General features: G+C 45.8%; 1 protein-coding gene across 2 annotated transcripts in view; it reads right to left on the reverse strand.

Annotated features, from left to right (window-relative positions):
• zgc:66455 (uncharacterized protein LOC393502 homolog) overlaps nucleotides 1-22,485 on the reverse strand; it is a 42,408-nt gene that overhangs the window by 10,888 nt on the left and 9,035 nt on the right. For both annotated transcript variants that reach the window (XM_038807877.1, XM_038807870.1), the window contains exons 3-10: nucleotides 17,596-17,646; nucleotides 16,098-16,198; nucleotides 15,957-16,021; nucleotides 15,177-15,337; nucleotides 14,874-15,026; nucleotides 5,593-7,563; nucleotides 3,079-3,179; nucleotides 2,874-2,938 (exon numbers count right to left, since the gene is read on the reverse strand). In XM_038807877.1, coding sequence (XP_038663805.1) covers nucleotides 2,874-2,938; nucleotides 3,079-3,179; nucleotides 5,593-7,563; nucleotides 14,874-15,026; nucleotides 15,177-15,337; nucleotides 15,957-16,021; nucleotides 16,098-16,198; nucleotides 17,596-17,646 — 2,668 coding nt within the window. The remainder of the gene's footprint in view (nucleotides 1-2,873; nucleotides 2,939-3,078; nucleotides 3,180-5,592; nucleotides 7,564-14,873; nucleotides 15,027-15,176; nucleotides 15,338-15,956; nucleotides 16,022-16,097; nucleotides 16,199-17,595; nucleotides 17,647-22,485) is intronic.

Consider the following 22,485-nt stretch of genomic DNA (forward strand, 5'->3'; position numbering starts at 1 on the left):
TCCTGCCAGTGCAGGAAGTGTAGGTCATTGCCACCACCGGGGGACCAGAAAATCGGAATGTTTTTTGACAGATACCGTAAGCCAATGATTTACGGAGTTTGACCAATGCACTTATGGAATTTTAAAAAATATATTTAAACTACACCAGAGTTGAATTTCATGACCCTCAATCACTGCTTTAATTGTTTTAATAATGGATGAGTCTACAACATTGAGCATCACTTACTTTTGTGAAAGGTAAGAATACACAGCAACAGGCTATACCAGATCAGGGGCAGGCAATATCTGATCAGCAGCATTTCCAGACAGGAAGCAGGAAAGGCTCGGTGGGGACTCTACATTCGCACCAACGAAAGAGAAAATGCTGGAAAATCTCAGCAGATATGGCAGCATCTGTCAGGAGAGAAAAGAGCTAATGTTTAGAGTCAATGACTCTTTATCAAAATGGACTTGAAACGTTAGCTCTTTTCTCTCCCTACAGATGCTGCCAGACCTGCTGAGATTTTCCAGCATTTTCTCTTTGGTTTCAGATTCCAGCATCCGCAGTAATTTGCTTTTATACATTAGCACCAATTGGATTAGATTTACCGTGGTCAGATCCTGCCTTATTTTACTAAAGTCTGCTCTCGCCCAATCCAAGACCTTTTTTTGCAATTTGTCTATTTCCTTGTCCATAACAAACTTGTATTGCAACACGATTGCACCATGTTGTGGTCGCTGTTACTAAAATGCTCCCCCCACAATCACATCAACCATCTTTCCGGCTTCATTCCCTAGAATTAGGTCCAGCACTGCACCATCCCTTGTTGGACCCTCCACATGTTAAGCTCTCTTGTACACATTTTACAAACTCTGTTCCATCTAAGCTCTTAATGACTATCCCAGTTAATGTTGGGAAAGTTGAAATCACCCACTATAATTACACTATTATCATTTTTACACACTTCTGCAAATTGCGCACACATTTGCTCCTCAATTTCCTGCTGACTATCTGGGGGTTGATAATAAACACCTTGTAATGTGGCTGTCGCTTTTTTATTCCTAAACTCTAGCCACAAAGCTTCATTTAACGCCACCCCCCAAGATATCATCTCCCCTTACTGCAGTAATTAACTCCTTAACCAATAGTGCAATGCCCCCCCCCCCTCTTTTGCCTCCTTCCCTGTCCCTCCTGAAGATTCTGTATCCCGGGATGTTAAGTTGCCAATCCTGCCCCGCTCTCAACCACATCTCCGTGATGTCTACTATATCATAATTCCACGTGTCAACCCCTGCCCTCAACTCATCTGTTTTACCTGTAATACTCTGGGCATTAAGGTCCCACCGGTCCAGGAATCCAAAACCCTCCCTCCTGCACCAACTCTTCAGCCACGCATTCATCTGTTTCCAATCTCCTATTTCTATACTTGCTAGAGCGTGACACTGGGAGTAATCCAGAGATTATAACTGGAGAGGCCCTGCTTTTTAGTCTACAGCCTAGCTCACTGAATTCCTGATGCAAGACCTCATCCCTCTTTCTACCAATGTCATTGGCACCAACACGTACCACTGTCTTTTCAGTCTTCCCCCTCAGGATGCCCTGCATACATTCAGTGACATCCCAGACCCTGGTACCAGGAGGGAATACACCATCCTAGAGTCACGTTGACGGCCACAGTAGCACCCATCTTCCCCTAATAATTGAATCCCCTACCACTATAACCCTTCCATTCTTCCCCCTCCACTCTTGCGCAGCAGATCCACCTGTGGTGCCATTAAGTTGGCTGCCATACTTTTCCTCTGTATAGTCTGATGCGCTACCGACTGAGCTATCAAGGTCCTAGAGCAAATGGGTTTTACAAATGGAGGCTCATGTACAAAATCATTAGCTGACATATCATTGATATTCTACTCAACAAGAATATTTTATTCCTCGCCAGAAGCCGGATTTGGTAAAAGGGGCAGGATTCTCCATTTGGGAGACTAAGTTGTGTGCAATTCGTGTTCCCGTTGGGGACGCTATTTGGAAAATGAGTCAGGACAGCCTTTTTCCGCGCTAATTCGGAGAAATACCCAGCACAACGGGCGTTCTAACCATAGCGGAAGGGCTTAGCAACTGGAGTTGTTTCTAAATCTGTCCAAAGAGAGATTTAAAAAGGTCAGACCTCAATGCCAATTCATTACTTTCATTCAAAAACTGAAACACGGGCGGGATTCTCTGATCCCGAGGCTTTGATGGTGTCAACACGGCCTCAGGATCAGCAATTCTGGCCCCTACAGGGGGCCAGCATGGCACTGGAGCGACCCTCGTGGAAGAAAGGAGGTCCCCAGCCCGAGAGGCCGGCCCGCCGATCGGTGGGCCCCGATCACGGGCCAGGCCACAGCGGGGGATCCCCCCCTCCCCACCTCCGGGGTCAGACTCCCCCCAGGGTTGGACCCTCCCCTCCCCCAGGCCCCTGGACCCTTCCACACAGGTCCCGCTGGATAAGACAACACATGGACGGTGCCGGCCATTTTTTGTTACGGCCACTTGGTCCATCCTGGGCCGGGAATCGGCTGGGGGCCGCTCGACCAGCGCCGCGCCGACCAGCGCCGCTCCAATTCTCCGATCTGTGGAGAATCATGTTCCGGCGTCGGGGCGCGTGGCCCGATTTGCGCCGATTCTCCGGCCCGGCCCCAGGCTGAGAGAATCTCACCCACTGTTCCTGCAAAGACAAATTTGGTTGGACTGTTTAAAAATATGTTCACATTTAAGCTGTAAAGAAGGCAACATCGGCATGCACTCAGTCTTGTTCCATTTGAAGTATGCCTCTGCAGGTTCCCTTCTCTCCATTACTTAGTCTCGCTCATCGTAGATTTCTGGTCACAATGAAAAAAAACAATATTTTTTTTACCTTTTAGCATCTCCTATGAGGATTTTCTTAAGAGGAGGAGAAAATGATGCCAGATTGTCCATTATCTGTTTAATGAAAGCAAAATATATGATTTACATAAAATTATAAGAACATTTTTATTTTCTCCCTAATCCCACAGTTGAGAGAGAGAGAGAGAGAGAGAGAGAAATCTGGGTAGCAATAGAAAGTGTGTTTCAACTCTTACCAGGGCCTTCACTGATTGTAGAACTTTCTTTTCCAGATACTGAAAGTTCTTGTAGACAACATTTACCAATTTCATTACAGCAGACACCGCCAATAAATGACCTGCATTTTTATTAAGAACATTAGTGTTTAAAAATTTAAAGCATGTACAAGGGAAGAAAAAAATTAACACTTTTAACCCTACATGGATGGTCTTCCTATTTGGTAATTGCTTTCTTATCTCAGTCTTTATGCAAGTTCACCAAACCTAATGATTCAAAACACGGTGGCCGGCATTCTCAGAGCCTGCGCTTTGGGGGGGGGGGGGGGGGGGGGGGGGGGAGGAGAAGAGGGGGAGAAGAGGGGGAGAAGAGGGGGAGAAGAGGGGGAGAAGAGGGGGAGAAGAGGGGGAGAAGAGGGGGAGAAGAGGGGGAGAAGAGGGGGAGAAGAGGGGGAGAAGAGGGGGAGAAGAGGGGGAGAAGAGGGGGAGAAGAGGGGGAGAAGAGGGGAGAAGAGGGGGAGAAGAGGGGGAGAAGAGGGGGAGAAGAGGGGGAGAAGAGGGGGAGAAGAGGGGGAGAAGAGGGGGAGAAGAGGGGGAGAAGAGGGGGAGAAGAGGGGAGAAGAGGGGGAGAAGAGGGGAGAAGAGGGGGGGAAGAGGGGGAGAGAGAGGGGGAGAAGAGGGGGGAAGAGGGGGGAAGAGGGGGGGAAGAGGGGGGGAAGAGGGGGGGAAGAGGGGGGGAAGAGGGGGGGAAGAGGGGGGGAAGAGGGGGGGGAAGAGGGGGGGAAGAGGGGGGGAAGAGGGGGGGAAGAGGGGGGGAAGAGAGGGGGAAGAGAGGGGGAAGAGAGGGGGAAGAGAGGGGGAAGAGAGGGGGAAGAGAGGGGGAAGAGAGGGAGAAGAGAGGGAGAAGAGAGGGAGAAGAGAGGGAGAAGAGAGGGAGAAGAGAGGGAGAAGAGAGGGAGAAGAGAGGGAGAAGAGAGGGAGAACGAAAATCCCACCACGCCACTCCAATACCAGGTTGGTCAGGGGTCATTGAAACGGGACCTTGGCATTCTGGCTGTGGGGGCCGTCCTGGTTTTGGGGGGGGGGGGGGGGGGGGGGGAGACGCTGACTCCAGGGGTGGCCCCCACGGTTGCCAGGCCTGCGATCAGGGGCTACCAATTGGCGGGTGCACTTATGCCGGGGGGTGGCCTATGTTCCTCCGTGCCAGGCCCCTGTAGGGCTCCACCATGTTGCGCGGGGGCCGGCGTGGAGACGGTAACCATGTGCATGCACTGGCACGAGACGGCCGTGGCGCGCATGCGTGGACCTGCGCTGGCCTTCGGTGCCAGAGCAGCGCACAGCACTCAGACGCCGTTCTAGCCACCGAAGAGGAAAATTACTGGGCCTGGAGGCCCGTTGACGCTGGTGTCGCTCGCGCTGGTTTTGCCGCCAGCGTCAACACTTGGCAGCGATATCGGTGAATCACGGCCAGTAAATCTAGAGACCAAAGTCTACTAAATAATGAACTTTAATGGACTAACTTCATTTGTAGGTCTCTCTAAGTTCTTTGTTCAGGATTGGTTTAGTGGTTGAATCATTATACTTTAGCATAACAAAACTAAACCTAATGTGACCAGACATTTGTCACTCTTGGCACCCAAGGCATACTAATCAAGAAACCATTTGTACAAAACTTGAAATGAAAGCAAAAAGGTTTTAATATTGATCAAAGCCTAATTTTACATTTTATCCTCGATTGATATACTTCTATCATTTCAGATAAATACAATGTTGACTGAATATTAATCGATATCAGGGCAAATTGAAGTATAAATTCAAAGGAACAACTGTCAAGTCATTTCAAAAACTTTAGAGCATAAACAAAGGCAAGTCATTGCCACAAAAGCCAAAAGGATACATTTGGGTTGAAAATTATACATAGTTCCACATCGAAACATAAAATTTGCCAAACGTCTTCTCATAAGTCATGCTTTGATATAAAGTAGTTTCTTTTAGAATTACTTTTGAAAAGAAAGAGGCCATTGAATCTATACGAGATGTTGTTGAACCTTCAATTTGCCAACAAGCCGATTACAAAGCACTTACCAGGATATTGTCCAAATTTACAAAATACAAGGGGGATAAGAAATAGATATTGTACAACTTTTTCAAGGGAGAGTGATCTGGTTATTATAAGAGGTTAGGAATGTTTTAGTTGACAATAACATGGGTCAACTGTCAGCAAAAAAAGCAAAATCCGGAAACTCGACCTAATGAAGAATCACTATGACCTTAAACATCACTTTTGCTTCTCTTTCCACAGATACTTCTTGATTTGAGCATTTCCTGCTTTTATTTCAGATGTCAGAGTGTTGGCTCGAATTAGGCTGTACACAATTACTACTTTTATAGTGCAGTCTAGTTAGATCCAGATTAGACCAGTGTTCATTCTAAACTATCTCAAGGTCCTATCAAAACAGCATTAAATAAAAACCAGACTCATTAGAATTTGAAAAGTTAACAAATAATTACATTGTTGTTAAAGGAAACACTCACCAATATCATCATGCGGTTTTGGTCCCAATGTTGTCCATGTCAGAGTCGGTGAACCTGCGGATGGCTCCATTGGATATTCAGTATCAAGAAGGAGGGGCCCATCAATCAAATTTGTTGTAGCATCATCACTACGCTGGGCTGCATCAAGAGATGGGTTAAAACTCATGAACATCCATAGACTTGGTGTCTGCCATTCCACTTCATAAATCAGGAACTTGCTTATGGTCATCATGTTGGAATTTGCTTTTGAAGACATGTCAACGTGGGTTGGTACAATCAGTTGTGGTTCTGGTTCAAGGGTTTGATAAATTGATGTTTGAGTAAAGCCCTCAGCAGTGTAAGAATTCTGGCTTTTCATTTTCATCCACAAGTAACTGTTCAATGAAGGGGTTAGTAACAGTGTTGACATTACATCAAAACTGTCAGAATAGTTTAGGGCAGATTCTTTCATTTCATCATTGGCAGGTTGCATTGGGCCTTCAGGCTCATATAGAACATGGGGTTTACTTTTACTCTGCATGTATCCATATGGCAATGAGGTCATTAATGGTTGGGTCTTTATATGCTCAAAATCTTCACATTCATAATCTCCAGCTATGCCACAAATGGTTATCCAACCGGAAAGCCCATTCAAGGAGAAGATGCTGATGCTTTGCATTTCCCTCCTCCCCTCAGTAGAGTCAAATAATTTTAACAGGCCTGTCAATCTGACTGAATGTGCAGAACTCCCTCCAAACTCCATTTGGTCAGATTCAATAAGGGCTACAGATTTGTAGACTATCTGTGATTGAGATTCAGCAATTAGACGACAAGCAGAGCCCTGTTCAACTGTGTGTGGGGAATAGTTTTCAACTTGCTGTTTTCGGAGAAAGTCAGTTTGGATGGAAAGTGGTGCGGGGATTTCTTGCACCCGAAAAGCGGTTGTAGAAAACCAGAAACCTGAAGTTGCTGAATAGCTGCCGATTTGCCACTGGCAAGTAGCCAGATTTCTTTCAAACCTTGACTGTTCTGGAATACCTTCAGTGCTTGGAACGTCCCCATTATCTTCCATTTGAGACTTTAAACATTCAGGAGTAGCCAAGCACATTTGTGGATCTATGTTTGATTTCAGAGATGAAAAATCTGGAAAATCAGGCCGAGGGACTAAAGGCCTCAAGGGACCAAATAGTCTCGTAAACTCCACAGTGGTAAATAGAGGTGGTTGATAGGACCTGGTCGGTGGTTGTATGAATAGAATGTTCCACAGATGGATACCTGCAAAGCTGGATACATGGGGTTTAGCAGGTATTTGCACTCTGGAGTGCTCAGAATTGGAAAGGTCTTCACTTCCTGCAGCAGATTGGTGCATGGTGCTCGTTCTGGTTGTCAATTGGGTAAAAACTAGAGAATTAGATTCACTCTGTTCTCTCCTGTAACCCTGTAAAATGGGTTTGGTTGCTTCACTATGTAACAAATTCTTGGACTGAACTCCGTGCAGCGTTTGATTAACCACAGTCTCTGTATCAACACTGTCTGTTGGATGGCACTGAAATTTTTTGAAAGCAGGTGACCTCAGTACGGTCTCAGCTGGAGCTTGGCTGTCCTCATACACCTGATACTTTACATGGAAATGCCTAGTAGAGTTGTTTAAATTTCCCTGAGAAAAGAACATTAAGTACAGTGTCGAAGCACGAACAACAATATCATGACATGTTTTGTTGAGACAGGCTTGTAGCACATGCCTGATCACATGTGCAGACTCTTGGATGATAATTTTATCCCGATTCTGGTTACAATCCTCCTGTGATATAAATCCATGTATTTGTAGCTCAATCCATTTCCGTTGAACTGCTGAAATGGTCCAGTTACACCAGATATACTTATAATAGGTGTTGGGGTAAGCAGGAGAAAAAAATTCACCAGAACTTCCTCTGATGGTCACGTGACAACTGCTCACTGAAAAAATAATTCCAGATAAAAGACCCTCCATTTCTGAAATGAGAAATTAAAATTGTTTTTTTTTTTAAATGGGTACATTCAAATTCAACAGTAACACTACAAGGGAATTTAATATTTTCCAATGTTTTATACAATCAACAAGAGAACAGCTTTGTAAGGTTAGAAAATAGAAAAACGTAGAATAAAGATCCCTGTGCTCTTTCAACACTATCTTAACCGTTTGTCATTTTCCCAAAAAGACCTAAAGATTTGAGTGAAATTACATTAATATAGTAACAAAATGGTATCAGGTGCGGAAAAATGTAGCTATATTTTCACAAAATTCAAACTGAGAATCTCAAATGGTGAAACATTGTTAAAACCGGGGAACTCGTTTTTCTAGGGCGGCAGGGTGGTGCAGTGGTTAGCACTGCTGCCTCACAGTGCCGAGGTCCTGGGTCACTGTCCATGTGGATTTTGCACATTCTCCCAGCCTCTGCATGGGTCTCACCCTCACAACTTCAAAGATGCGCAGGGCAGGTGGTTTGGCCATGCTAAATTACCCCTTAATTGGAAAAAGAATGAATTAGATACAAAGAGAAAAATAATTTCTCATTGATCCCAAATATCAACGTAACTAAAATGGAATGAGACATTTTTTTTATAAAGTGCATTTTCCAGATTTATATACAACTTGGAGGATGCACTGTTTCATCCCCCCCAACGACTACACTAATCCAGATCGGATTCTACAGGATCCAACAATTGAGGGGTGCACAAGGAGAGGGGATTAAGCAAGGGTCTCTGTTTCAGATTCCAACCTAGAGAGCACATCACGGGAAGTGAACGTTTTCCATCGCTAATGAATTGCAGATTTTAAAAAAATTTGCATAATCCAGGTAAAGAGGAAACGCAAGTTTAATTTAACTTTCTAAACAAGCACACAGGCCAAAATTAATCAATCTGCATTCATATATATCACTTCTAAAAATATTTTATGATGCTTCATAGGGACGTAATCAGACATAAATTGCTACTGAGCAAAGATAACTGACCAACCTTTGAAGGGAGTGGGGAAATTCAGAAGAGGCCAGAGTTGGGTAAATGAAGATCCAAGAATTGTGGGACTGGAGGAAATTACAAAGATAGGATGGTGTGAGGCTATGAAGAGATTCAAAACAAAAATTATCAGAAATTAACACATAATTGGACTGGGAGTTATATACAGGTAATGTAGTGACAATGAGTAGATGGTGCTGGGTGAACAGAATTTAGGGAGCATGAATCTCAGCAGTGGCAGTCTATTAATGTCATCCTCCTGCTCAGAAAGAGAGGAAAGGGTTGTGCAAGACCTGTGAGGGGTATTATTCATTGTTCAGACATTCCAACAAAATGAAAGACAACATTTATCACTTTATTCCTCTTTATATACTTTTATCCAGGACCCTTTTCAAAAGAAAACAATATTAATTTTTAATGATTTGAAAGGAAAAATATTAGTTTTCGATCCTTCCTGTAGAAAATGGTTAAAACCATCTTCAGCAAGTTTAACCAGGTCAGAGGCTGGGAACCCTGTGGCAACTAACTCTTCCCGACTGTCCATCATCTACAAGGCACAAGATGAAATATTGAGAGATGAAATATTCCCCTCTTGCCTGGATGAGTGCAGCTCCAAAAACACCAAGCTGCTCAATCTAGACATTCACTCCTTCCACCACTGACATACAGTGGCAGCAGTGTGTACCATCTGCAAGTTGCACTGAAGCAACTCACCAAGGCACTTTCAACAATAACTTCCAAACCCAAAACCTCTTGTCACCTAGAAGGACAAGGGCAGCAGATACAGAGGAACACCACCAGCTGGAATTTCCCCTCCTGGCCACACACCATCCTGGCTTGGAATGATATCACCATTCTGTTGTGTTATGTACTCTGGGATAACATAGGCTGCAACTCGATGCAGCTTTGACCAAAAGATACTCCAGACTTTGAAGTAGGTTCAATGTGATTTATTGAACGATTAGCACAGTTCTCTATGAGTTCGACTCTCCTGCTAATCTTGTTGAGGTAACTCAGTCTAACTAGCCAGTCTGCTCTAAGCCACGTGGTGGGTGTGATACTTCTGATCTGCCCCCGTCCCATTCTCCAAGTGTTGCCTATGGAAAGAGACAGAGCATGTGTGCCCTGTCCTTTTATATGGGTTGTGAAGTGCCCCCTTGTAGTAATGCCACCTCTGGGTGTCCTGATTACCCATTGGCTGTGTCCTGTTCTAATAACCCATTGGCTGTATGTGTGTGTGTCATGACGTCTCTGGTGCTCCCTCTAGTGGTTACTTAGTCATAGTGTATTTACATTAACCCCTTGTGCATATACAGTGATGCATATCACCACACATTCTTTCATGGTCGCTGGGTCCTGGCCCTCCCTTGCTAACAGCACTTGTTGGTGCTCCTACATCACAGACTGCAATAGTTCAAGGCAACATTAGCTCACCACCACCCTCAAGGCCAGAGTAGATAATCAATGAATTTTGGCCTTACCAGCAATGCCCACCCCCAGAAAATCAATTAAAAATTCCATTGAAGTTAAACAGTTGCTGAATCCAGTTTAGTGCAAGAGAATCATCACAGGACAGAGGAATGATGCCCAACTTAACCACAGGCATGGCTGAAGAAATCATCTCCTTAAAAAATATCTAGAGTAAGGATAAGAACAGCGGACTAAATTAACCCTAGAATCCTGATATTTTAAACAATCAAAAAAAGGGCCAGGTAATATGAATATAACCTCAGGAATTTCACACGAGGTGGCTGAAGCTTAACCAAGTCAAATTTCAAAAAGCAGAGACAAACTTCCCAGCAAATGACAATTTGGAGAATCAGATTTTGTTTTGCAGATAACTTAACTTATTGATAAAAATCTGCTTGGGCCCAAATGCAGATCAGTTCAGCTTAATTAATAGACAGCTTCGGAGTGAGTCAGGCCTGTGAGAACTCTGCCAGATACACAAGTTGAACAGAAAACCTTTCATTGACCATTTCTAACATTGACCTCATGTTTTCAAACAAAAATTCATTTATTTTACTGAAAGAATGACAGGATGGGGTGGGTGGTAGACAGGCGGTGGGGTAGGCCAATAGTCTGAGTCTGTGCCACGCCGGCCAGTGCCTGGGCAATGCCGCCGACGCTCTCAGCCATGGCCTGCTGTGACTGGGCCACGTTGAGGTGTGCAACTGCGATATCCAGGTGGCTCTGGGACATGGCTGCCTGTGAGAGAGCAGTCCTGTCCTGGGCCTCAGACTCCACCTGCACAATGCCTCAGGCCTTGCACACGCTGACCCATATCCGACACAGTCACCCCCATTGCCTCCACCGCGGACATCACCCATGCGGTGTTGGCTTGGGTGGCACGTATAACCGGCACCACCCCCTGCTCCTGCAGGTGCTGGAAGCCAGCCATCATCCCCTCCCGTAGTCCCTGGGTCTCTGCATGCGTCTCCACTGTGGGTGGGACTGGATGTTCCAGGAGCCTGTGACCCATCTGGGTGGCAGCTGGCTCCTGGGGCCGAGCTGCCCTCCTTCCGTCCGGCCCCTTCTCTGCTCCTACCTCCACCTTATGTACCGGATGCGATGTATGGTGAGCACAAAATAGTGTCCCAAGAGCCTCTTCACTAATGTGACAACTGAGGTGATGGTCTCTGGGATGGTGGAGGGTGTAGTAGACAGCTGTGACGAGAAGTCAGTGTTCTCCTCCGGCCCGAGCTCCGGGGTCTCTCGAGTCTCGGGCAGAGGGCTGGTGTTCGGGCTGCTCGGCTGTCTGGGGGCCAATGGCTCTGGCTAGGGTCGGGGGTCTCCGGAATGGAGAGGGGGGTGGTGAGGAGTGAGGGTCCACAAATGTGTCATGAGAATCCGCAAATAAGCAGGGGTTCTCACTTGCACACCTGACAACGACCTCAGCGTCGGCGACCTCCCTTTCCTCAGGGCTGCCGACCACATCCAGTGTCCTCTGCTTGGGCACGGTGAGGGGCCGCAGGTCTGGTGGACCCTCTTAGTCTTCTCCCACTCCCGGGGATTGTGCGCAGCTTCTCCTGGGCAGGTGGGGGGAAACATAAACAACAACACTGTTAGATAGTCCGGCGCATGCAGCCCAGGGATTGGGTAGTGTGTGTGTGCGTGTGCGTGTGCGTAATACTCCCATCCAGCGCGATCTGGGTCAGGGAGTAAACCAGACTTGCATTTAAATATATGCAACCGATTAGAGGCTGGAGTCCCCTGGGATTCACTGGCCCCACCAGAGGCCAGTGCGAATCAGTGCTGGTTTGTGGGGGATGGGGCCTTCAACGTCTTTTGAGATCTGGAGCGCGTGACCGAGCTCACCAACGTCTTCAGCTCCACAGTCCAGAAAGAATATAGGTGTGGGAGAATTCAGTGAGAATCTCCCCAAGCTCCAATAAAATGACCAACTGTGGGCGAATGGTGATGGGTTTCGTGCCAGAGCAACCAGCAGCATTCTCACCAGTTTTCCCACCAAAATGACCGTCATTGTTTGGGAATCTCTCATCCAAGGCCTTTGTTCAACAGAAGCTTAGATTCAATCGGCTGGATTCTCCGCTGTCAGGAATCTCCATTGTGCTGGCAGTGCATCCACACCCAGAGATTTCCCAATGGCGTGGGGCTATCCATAATGGGGAACCCCATTGGCCGGCTGGCGGGATGGGGAAATCCCATTGCCGGCAGGGGTGTGGCACACCTGAAAACTGGTGCAGCAGGGCAGAGAATCCCACCCATTGCCTTTTCATTTCCAAATGTGGGCAGAACAGGCAGTGGGTAGCACGGCTGCTTCACAGCTCCAGGGTCCCACGTTCGATTCCCGGCTTGGGTCACTGTCTGTGCAGAGTCGGCACGTTCTCCCTGTGTCTGCGTGGGTTTCCTCCGGATGCTCCGGTTTCCTCCCACAAGTCCTGAAAGACATGCTGTTAGATAATTTGGACATTCTGAATTCTCCTTCGGTGTACCCAAACAGGCGAGGGACTATGGCAACTAGGGGTTTTCACAGTAACTTCATTGCAGTGTTAATGTAAGCCTACTTGTGACAATAAAGATTATTATTATAAGTTATTTTAATGAATACATACATTTTCTACAGAACTTGAATAATCAAGTAAAAATGGAAAACATTTTTCCTGCAGGTACAATACTTGGTGCCGTGGCTCATATAAATTAAAAGGAAAAACACACAAGTATTTTAAAGGAACCATCATTTATTTTCACTTTCAGAGGCTGCATTTTAAATGAACATTTAGGAGGAATTACCACATGTGTGCTATTTGCACATAACCCAGGAAATATACTCAGCGCAGAAATATTAACTCTTTGCCAAGGACAGAATAAATGGAATACTTCCACACACAATACATTACAAACATCTCCTTTATTTAGAGATCTTCACCTTTGTAAAGAGGACCCAATGATAGTGGACCCTTGAACATATAAATAGCCTTGCAAAGTCTCAAATTATCACATGGATCAGTATATTTAAATTTACAGATTTTTTATAATGATTCTAACTTTATTTCCTACCTTTGAAAGAAAATGGCTTCAAATAGTTTAATGTGAAGTAAAGACTACATTTTATTTGAAAGGTTGAACCAACATATTATTCTCCCGATTGCTCACTGTTCTTCACCAGCTAGGTCAGACCTTGACCAGCTCCGATCATTACTTGCATCAAGTCACCCAAACACTGGATACTAGCAACAGCCCCCAATTAATCCCCAACTCCCAAAAATTCTCATTATGCCCTGTAGGGCATCAGATTTGAAGAACAAAATGCTGATAAAGATGCAAATACAGTGGTTAAGTAGTGTTTTGGGGTAGGTGAGCATGCAAGCAATGAAATCAGCCGTCACTTCTACTGAAATATTTAACAGATTGTTACAATGTAAAGGAATGTCAATTTAAAATGCCACTGTCATATATAGAATCTTATCATTGCAAGCCTTAATTCAAATGCTGCAGATATTCAAGTTAGAAAAAGTAAAGCAATGAGTGAGACAATTACTCTCCCATCCGAACCCATTGTATTCTAAACATGAAATCACCACAGTCAATAGTTTTGGCATACTGTTGAACTCGTGATTAAATTGCTGAATAGTCATATATTCAAGTAGCTCAAATTAATTATTTTTGCTTTCACAAGATGTAAAAATGAATGATCATTTCCTCTTTATTGCTTCTCGAAGTAAGTGAAGGTCGACATCTTGCTGTGAACTATCTGAATTTTGTATACAAGCAACGTCTCTCTTATTTTGTCTTTTATTCATCACAAAAAGGAGTGTTAAGATTATTATCAGGATCAAAACTACACACAGGATAATAGCAGCTAGGATTTTATGAAAACCAAGTGAAGACCCCAAGCCAGGTTCTGTAAGAAGAAAAATATCTACAATGATTTTCAAGGCACACTGTTTCAATATAGTAATCACATCCAAACTACAAATTTTAATTCTACTACCTTCCCCTTTGAATAAGAGGGACAACTGGTATAAAAATAAATGAAGATCGTTTCCTGTGTTGTAAAGTGTGATTTGACAGTTGTGATAGCACAATTGCAGATTCAGAGACAATTCCATGACAATATCATTGCTGAAATGATGATCAACTGTATGAGAGAGAATGTGGCATTCCCGAGCAAAGCAGAAAATTCTGCAGCTTTAAACCAATATTCAGAACAGGGCACAAAGAATCACTTCGTCAAATAAAATCAGGAAAATTTATATTTGATACAGTACAAAAGTTAGTCATCCTGAAGCCAATCAATGACAAAGATGCAACTTTTAAACCCCAACTAATAGTTGGAAAGGCAGATCTAATTCTCAGGATTATGATGAAGCCAGAATTGAAATATTTATGGTCGGGGACAAGTATCTTGTTGCAGGAAAACCTCTTGAATGGACTTCTCAATTTCCTGCCAGAGGATTTCCAATATAATAAATATTCTCATCACTTTGCACACATTCTGCCTTTAAAAAGGTTTCTACAACTGTTCAGAATTAAAACTGGAGGAGATTTGTTATGGGCAAATAATTTAAACTACATCAAAATGCCTTTGAAAACAAAATACAATGGGAACTTGGAACAATTAACAGGCTCCTGTAAGGTTCCATTGGGGATTCACAAACAAATACTGCTCAAACTGCCATGCAAATTAATGGGGAAACATGGACACCAATAGTTAAGTAGTCTTCAATTAATTGTATGAAATTTGGCTTCAAGTAGTGAAATAATTTGCTCGTGTTTAAGCTAAACGAGCTCAAGCTGGAACTCATTTTAATTCTTGCACATATCCATCAATTCATAAATACCTGATTTTACATTCTCGACACAGTTGGTGCCTGAAGCATTGAGAGAATGGTCTTCAAATCCCTCTGTACATTGACAAGAATAGAAACCAAAGGCATTGAAACAATTGGCTTTAGGGCCACACACTGAAAGCCCAGAGGAACACTCATCCACATCTGCAAAATAAGTAGAATGATTCAAGTGGTCAACAACCTCTTAGAAATTCAAATCAATTAGGAGCTCACCTTCGGTAAAACATTATTAATATCAACCATATTTCAGAGGTTTAAAAATAAATGTTTTTTCCCATATACTAGCAAGTTTACCTTCAACTGATTTTGAAAACAATATGGCTTTTCCATGTCTTAGATTAGCTACATTCTTTTTCAATAGTTGGTTTATCTGAGACTCAAGTGGAATATAGATGTCCTCTCCACTAGCCTGGAAATAAAGCCAATAGATAAGGAGCAGACCTGGGGCATCGATCCTGAGGGTGAAGGATAAGAAAAGAATTACAGGAAATAAGCTCATCTTTTAAAAAAAGAATGGAATAAAGTTTAACACTTCCAACAGGTAATCTCTGGCTCAGTCCACCAAATTGAAGTTGATATTATGTGGTGTAGAGTATATGGAATTAGGATTAATTTGATATTCTAAATATTCATGTTCAAATGACAAGCATAAAATGCTCAATTCAGTGGGAAACGCCACCCCATCCTCAACATCTTTTTAAAATGGGACCTTGAACCAAAGGTAAACTGAGACACAACACTGCAGGGTGAATAACACACCTGCCTTTGTATTCACCAAGAACACATTTTAAATATTGACTGTCGTTCAATGTCCCATGCTGCAAATTGCTTTATGAAAATTTACACATGCAAATCAGTTTGTACTAAATTGTCAACTCCAAAATCATAAAACCCCCATCAGAAGAGAGAAATTTAATTTGAACCAGCATCTGATGACACTTACAGCCTTGCTAGAACCCTAGCTACTCAGTAAAGACTTTCATTTGTATAGCACCCTTCACAATCTCTGGACACAGTTTCACCCTCCCCCCCAAAACACTTCAAGCAATTATATGGAAACAATTTGGAATTTACCTCTGAACTCCACGAAGGAGTAACTTCTTAAGCGAAGGAGAAAATGTTGAAAGCTGGTGTTTAATCTGGGAGAGAAAGAAAGGTTTTTAAATTAAATTTTCACTGAACTCTCAACTCAAAGGAAGGTAGTCAGTGACTCACCAGAGTTTCAATTGATCGTGCAATTCTTTTCTCTATTCCTTCAAATTTCTTGAAACTGCCACCTTCAAACTTCACTCCAATAGAAATTTCAAATAAGTAACCTGTGGAAATATAAGTACATTTGAAGTTTTGGCATTTTAAAAGTGAAGGAACAGAACCAAAATCTGATAGGAAACCATTTAGCCAGTGCCAACCCTGAAACAGCAAACTACTTTCTTTTTCTCCCCAGTCATTCTGTCAGTACACTCCTTCCAAAATATTTATCAACTTACCTTTTTAAAATTATTATGGATCCTGTTTCCAGGACAGGGCTTCCCTCAACAATCGACCAGATTATCAAAAAAAAAACAGCACCCCCAAATGCCCCCAGTTATTAACTGGTGGAAATACTCCAACCGAACAGCATCAAAACAACTCCAATTTCTATTAAACATCTTACCTTCTTTTAGTCTAATGACTCGAGCCCCAGATTCACTAATTTCCCTTCAGAACTATAGCCCATCACTGGGAGCATCTTAAGAATTTCTAATTCCATAGCCTCAGCATCCCGTCTAATATAACCGAGTGATGGGAAACCAACCACCCACATTCTCAAATGGATGTGACATTTGGGCAAGAAAAATGGTTCCTGGTCTAAAATTAGCTTCCACATCACCAAGGCAAAACAAGCAACACAGCTCAACAGCAACTTCACTCTCATTGTGCCCATCTTTAGGTTTTCCAAGGTGCCCCATTTTACAATATCACTGGATTTTCAATTTCTACAAATCCCCAGGATCGAGATACCCAGATTTTACTTTAAACAAAAATTGGGTTCATTAGCTTTCCCGCCCATTTTTGAAGAGCTGCCTATTGGATGTGACCACACCCAGGAGCCCTGAAGCTGTGGCAGCATGATAGCACAGTGGTTAGGTTAGCACTGTTGCTTCAAAGCGCCAGGGTCCCAGGTTCAATTCCCAGCTTAAGTCACTGTCTGTGCGGAGTCTGCATGTTCGCCTTGTGTCTGCGTGGGGGTGTCTTCCGGGCACTCCAGTTTCCTCCCACAAGTCCCGAAAGACGTGCTTGTTTGGTGAATTGGACATTCTGAATTCTCAGTGTTCCTGAACCGGCGCAGGAATGTGGCGACTAGGAATTTTCACAGTAACTTCATTGCGGTGTTTGCTTCTTGAATCAAGCTTACTTGTGACAATAAAGATTATTATTATAAAAGATAGAGGGGTATTTTCAGATGGTATTACCAGTTAGACATTGTGGAATTGAAGCAACAGGTCCCAAGCAGGGAGGGATGAGGAAACCATTTGTGTTTTTATGACAATCTATGATTTCCTATTTTAACATGTTAGCCCACCAGTAACTATATTTACTGAATTTAATTCAATTACCTGCCAATTCAACTCCTAACATCCAAATTCAGAAATAAATGGACACTAACTACATACATTTTATTGGTAATTTCTGGAGACTTGCACTGAACCTCATCTTCAATAAAAGGTCTTACCTCCAGGATAGATTTTTGGTGGATCAGATAATTCACAAATGACCTCTGCATCTGCAAAGGGAGAAGGGAAACACACAATGGTTCTAAGTCACAATTCCTTGGAATGACTCCACAAGTATGGTGATTAAGCAGCAAAGTTTTGTTTATGAAAATTACATACTAGCTGAACAAGCTATTGCATTGGAGCCAGCTTTGCTCCAACTGTATTTAAACATTCAGGCTTTAGATTAGTAGTGAACTTAAATTGGCTGTAAAATATTTCCAGTTACAAGGTGTAAAACAATTTCTTCTGTAAGCAAATATACTGAACATTCATTTGCCCAGCACAATATAAAGAGCATCAAAACTGGCCCCTCCAAAATTAGAATGAATAACTAACTCTAGGACCAGAATCATTGTATATTGTACTACAGTAAATTTATGGATTAATCAGTGTTGGAATTTGTGTACACCGGAAATTATCTACATGAATACACAGGGTCCTGCTCTTTGTAGACAGAAAGCACATGTTACACCTATTTCAGTTAAACAAAATTTCTCAGGGCAATGCCTTGACCCAAGTCAAGCTGCTTGCTTTACATTTTTAAACAAAGTTTGGCAGTTAACATTGTCACTATCAACTGGCACATTCTCCATGGCAACACCTCTATCACATGCGCCTGTCAACCAATCAGCACTTTTCATTTTACACAGTATTAAGTTGTTGTTTCCTTGACAATATTCAAATTTACATCTTCTTTAGGCAAATTTGAATGCCTAGAGAACAATTACAAATAGACAAAACTATCTAATATACATCTTTCAGCAGCAGCTTTAATATTGTGCAATAAATGCAAGGACTGAAATGGTCTTTGTGGTAGTCACCACTGTTGTATTGTATATACTGCATACAAGGGTATTACGGGAAGGCCCCTATACTACAGGTACGGGGGTAGATCCCTGCCTGCAGGCTCTGCCCAGTAGGCGGAGTATAAATGTGTGGGTTCTCCGAGCTGCAGCTATTTCGGCAGCAGCTGCGGGAGGCTCCACATCTCTGCGTAATAAAGCCTCAATTACGCTCTACTCTCGTCTAGTCGTAATTGATAGTGCATCAATTTATTACGCAGAGATTTTCAAACGATGGATCTCCGCATCAAGCCTGATCGCCTACAGCTGCACCCTCAAGCAGACAACGCCAAGTCGGCCTTCGCACATTGGCTAGCTTGCTTTGAGGCATACATCAGATCTGCGACTGACCCACCCTCAGAGGCACAGAAGCTCCAGATCCTTTACATGTGGCTGAGCTCAGACATCTTACCCCTCATCCGGGATGCGCCGACATACGCGGAGGCCATGGCGCTACTGAAGGAGAACTACACGCAGATGACGAACAAAATCTACGCCAGGCACTACCTGTCCACGCGGCATCAACTCCCCGGTGAGTCTGTGGAAGATTTCTGGCATGCCCTACAACTCCTAGTGAGAGACTGCGATTGCCAGGCCATTTCGGCCGCTGAACACTCAGATCTGCTACTTAGGGATGCGTTCGTTACAGGCATAGGGTCGGCCTACATCCGCCAGCGACTCTTAGAAGGGGCTACCCTCGACCTCGCGGCGACCAAGAAACTAGCGCTCTCGCTCACAGTCGCCTCACGCAATATATAGACATAGCCCCCGACCACGCAGCCCACGCCTCCTGGACATCGTGGACCCTGCCAGCGAACACCCCATCAGCGACCTCCCCCAGCCAACCCCAGGCCTGCGCCGCACGGCAGCCACGCAACCCCAGGGGATCCAAGTGCTACTTCTGCGGACAGTCAAAACACCCCCGACAACGCTGCCCGGCACGGAGCGCGCTCTGCAAGGCCTGCGGTAAGAAAGGACATTTTGCTGCTGTGTGCCAGGCCTGCTCAGTCGCCGCTGTTGTCTCTTCCCCCCCCCCCTCCCATGTGCTGCCCGTGGCGCCACCATCTTGCTCGACCCACATGTGCGGCCCGTGGGCGCCGCCATCTTCCCTGTCTCAGGACCCCTGGTTATCGGACACCTCATCGGGCCGCTCATCGCCTGCAACAGCCGCCGACCAACCACGTCTGGCCTCCATCACGATTGACCAGATACGACCGCACAACCTCGTTGACGACAGTGAAGGTTGACAGGCAGATGGTTTCCTGCCTTCTGGACACCTGGAGCAGAGCTTCATCCACCCCGATACGGTAAGGCGCTGCTCCTCACGGTCCACCCCACCAACCAGAGAATCTCCCTGGCCTCCGGATCCCACTCCGTGGCGATCCGGGGGTACTGCACCACCACCCTCACCATCCAGGGCGCAGAGTTCAGCGGCTTCCGCCTCTACGTCCTCCCCAACCTCTGCGCTGCCTTGCTACTCAGCCTGAACTTCCAGTGCAACCTCCAGAGCCTGACCTTGAAATTTGGCGGTCCCGTACCACCCCTTACTGTATGCGGCCTCACAACCCTTAAGGTCGACCCACCATCCCGGTTTGCGAACTTCACCACGGATTGCAAACCCGTCACCACCAGCAGTAGACGGTACAGTGCCCAGGACAGGACCTTCATCAGGTCTGAAGTCCAGCGGCTGCTGCAGGAAGGTATTATCGAGGCCAGCAACAGCCCCTGGAGAGCCCAAGTGGTAGTGGTGAAAACTGGGGAGAAAAACCGGATGGTCGTTGACTAGAGTCAGACCATCAATCGGTACACGCAGCTTGACGCGTACCCCCTCCCTCGCATATCTGATATGGTCAATCAGATTGCACAGTACCGGGTCTTCTCGACAGTGGACCTGAAATCTGCCTACCACCAGCTCCCCATTCGAAAGGTGGACCGCCCATACACTGCGTTTGAAGCTCACGGCCGCCTTTACCATTTCCTTAGGGTTCCCTTAGGCATCACCAATGGGGTCTCGGTCTTCCAACGGGAGATGGATCGAATGGTTGGCTGGTATGGACTGCGGGCCGCTTTCCCGTACCTGGATAACGTCACCATCTGCGGCCACGACCAGCAGGACCACGACGCTAACCTTTCCAAATTTCTCCACACCGCCAAACTCCTCAACCTAACCTACAACAAGGAGAAGTGAGTGTTCAGCACGGACCGATTAGCCATCCTCGGCTATGTGGTCCAGAACAGAGTTCTAGAGTCCGACCCCGATCGCATGCGCCCCCTCATGGAACTCCCCCTCCCCCACTGCCCCAAGGCCCTCAAACGATGCCTGGGGTTCTTCTCGTACTACGCCCAGTGGGTCCCTAACTATGCGGACAAGACCCGCCCACTCATTCACTCCATCGTGTTTCCACTAACGGCCGAGGCTCACCAGGCCTTCAACTGTATCAAGGCCGACATTGCCTAGGCCACGATGCATGCGGTCAACGAGACGCTACTCTTCTAAGTCGAGAGCGATGCATCAGACGTCGCTCTGGCCACCACCCTCAACCAGGCAGGCCTGTGGCATTCTTTTCCCGCACACTCCGTGCCTCCGAAATCCGGCACTCCTCTGTGAAAAAGGAGGCCCAAGCTATCATAGAAGCTGTGCGGCATTACCTGGCCGGCAGGAGATCCACTCTCTTCACTGACCAACGGTCGGTTGCCTTCATGTTTAACAACACACAGCGGGGTAAGATCAAAAATGATTAAATCTTGGAGGAAAATCAAGCTCTCCACCTACATTTACGAGATTTTGTATCGCCCCGGTAAGCTCAACGTGCGCCCCGATGCCCTATCCAGAGGTTCATTTGCCAGCGCACAAGTGGACCGACTCCGCACCCTGCACGACGATCTCTGTCACCCAGGGGTCTTCATAAAGGCCCGCAATCTGCCCTACTCCATCGAGAAAGTCAGGGCTATCACCAGAGACTGCCAGGTCTGTGCGGAGTGTAAACCGCACTTCTACCGGCCAGAACGTGCGCGCCTGGTGAAGGCCTCCCGCTCCTTTAAACGCCTCAGCGTGGACTTCAAAGGGCTCCACCCCTCCACCGACCACAACACTTCTTTCTCAATGTGGTCGATGAGTACTCGAGATTCCCCTTCGCCATCCCATGCCCCGACATGACGTCTGCCAGCGTAATCAATGCCCTCAACACCATCTTCGCTCTGTTCGGTTTCCCCGCCTACGTCCACAGCGGCCAAGGATCCTTATTTATGAGCGATGAGCTGCATCAGTACCTGCTCAACAGGGGCATTGCCTCGAGCAGGATGACCAGCTACAACCCCAGGGGAGCGGGAGAATGGGACGGTCTGGAAGGCCATCCAGCTGGCCCTACGGTCCAGAAATTTCCCGGCCTCCCGCTGGCAGGAGGTCTTCCCCGATGCCCTTCACTCCATTCGGTCGCCCCTGTGCACTGTGACACGAAACCCCAATGAACGTCTCTTTGCCTTCCCTAGGAAGTCCACCTCTGGGGTTTTGCTTCCAACGTGGCTGGCAGCTCCAGGGCCGGTTCTCCTCCGCAAGCACGTGCGGCTCCACAAGGCGGACCCGTTGGTTGAGAGGGTACAGCTACTCCATGCGAACCCGCAGTACGCCTACATAGTGTACCCCGATGGCCGCCAAGACACAGTATCCCTCCGCAACCAGCTGGGTCCCCACACACCGCACCCTCTGCCCCGGCACCACCCTCCCTCCCCCCAGCACACCCCACCACAGCCCCCGTTCCAGGGCAATCCACCCTCCTCTTGCTCCCACCCATGGCTGAAGATGAGGCCGGCACTCTCCCGGAGTCACCGACGACCGAGCCGACACCTGAATCAACACCATATCTGCGGCTCTCGCAACGACGGATCAAGGCGCCCACAGTCTAAATCTGTAGACTCTTAATTTTTAAACAACCTGTACATTTTCTTAACCCGTCTGTAAATAGTTTTCCACCACCCCTGCTGGACTCGTTTTTAACAGGGGGTGAA

This window comes from Scyliorhinus canicula, chromosome 1 (assembly GCF_902713615.1).
Source record: "Scyliorhinus canicula chromosome 1, sScyCan1.1, whole genome shotgun sequence".
Taxonomy (NCBI): Eukaryota; Metazoa; Chordata; class Chondrichthyes; order Carcharhiniformes; family Scyliorhinidae; genus Scyliorhinus; species Scyliorhinus canicula.